The sequence below is a fragment of the Apaloderma vittatum genome, unplaced genomic scaffold (assembly GCF_000703405.1).
Source record: "Apaloderma vittatum isolate BGI_N311 unplaced genomic scaffold, ASM70340v1 scaffold24800, whole genome shotgun sequence".
Lineage (NCBI taxonomy): Eukaryota > Metazoa > Chordata > Aves > Trogoniformes > Trogonidae > Apaloderma > Apaloderma vittatum.
The window spans coordinates 1,202-1,904 of record NW_009696578.1 but is presented as its reverse complement, the minus strand read 5'-3'; the positions used below and the strand labels follow the sequence as shown (position 1 = coordinate 1,904).

General features: G+C 60.6%; 1 protein-coding gene across 1 annotated transcript in view; it reads left to right on the top strand.

The window, feature by feature from the left end:
• Positions 1-703, top strand: part of LOC104278584 (hepatoma-derived growth factor-related protein 2) — a gene marked incomplete at its 5' end in the record, with an annotated part of 4,045 nt that extends 3,342 nt beyond the window's left edge. Inside the window, one exon of the mRNA XM_009875607.1 lies at positions 576-703. Coding sequence (XP_009873909.1) covers positions 576-703 — 128 coding nt within the window. The remainder of the gene's footprint in view (positions 1-575) is intronic.

The window sequence follows — 703 nt, the reverse complement described above, 5'->3', positions numbered from 1 at the left end:
TGTGATTGTCAGCTGCACGTGGCTCCTCCAGGCCCTCGTTTGCTGGAGTGCCAAGGGTGGGAAAGGACAGTATCAAAGGCTCGCGGCACTGCGAGCAGAGGGCAAAGCCCGACGCCCACACCCCGGCTTTGGGTGCCTCTGGGCTGATTTTTGGGCCAGGGCAGCTCCTCTTTGCCAGCTTGAGCTCTGGTCCAAGGCACTGGGGAGTCGGAGGAATGTGGAGACACCCTTGGACGTGGGCTCAGGCCCTTGAGCAGCAGCTGGTGACCAGAATCTTCCACCCTCGTAGCCATGTCCTTGCCTGGGAATGTCCTGATGATGCTGCAAGAGCCTTCCCGGGGGAGCTGATGGGGAAAATCTGCTGCGACACCTCCCTCTGGGCTTGGGGATGGAGGCTTTGGGGCCCTTCTCACAGTTATTGGGGTCAGGCTGGGGTCCCTTCAGGCTCGGCTGGGTCTCCCTTGCCTGGATGGGGACACCCTGTGGCCTTGGGTCCTCGGTTTGCCCATGGATCGGGATGGATAAGGTCCACCATGGGGGACACGCACGGGTCTGAGCTTCTCTTTTCCCTTTAGACTTGTCGGGTCCTGTGAATGGCGAATCCCTGTCCCAAAAAGCAGAAGGAACAGACGAGAAGGACAAAAGCCAAGGGCCGGGAGCTGGCGAGTTGGAGGCACCCGGCGAGGAGCCAGACAAGCAGTGA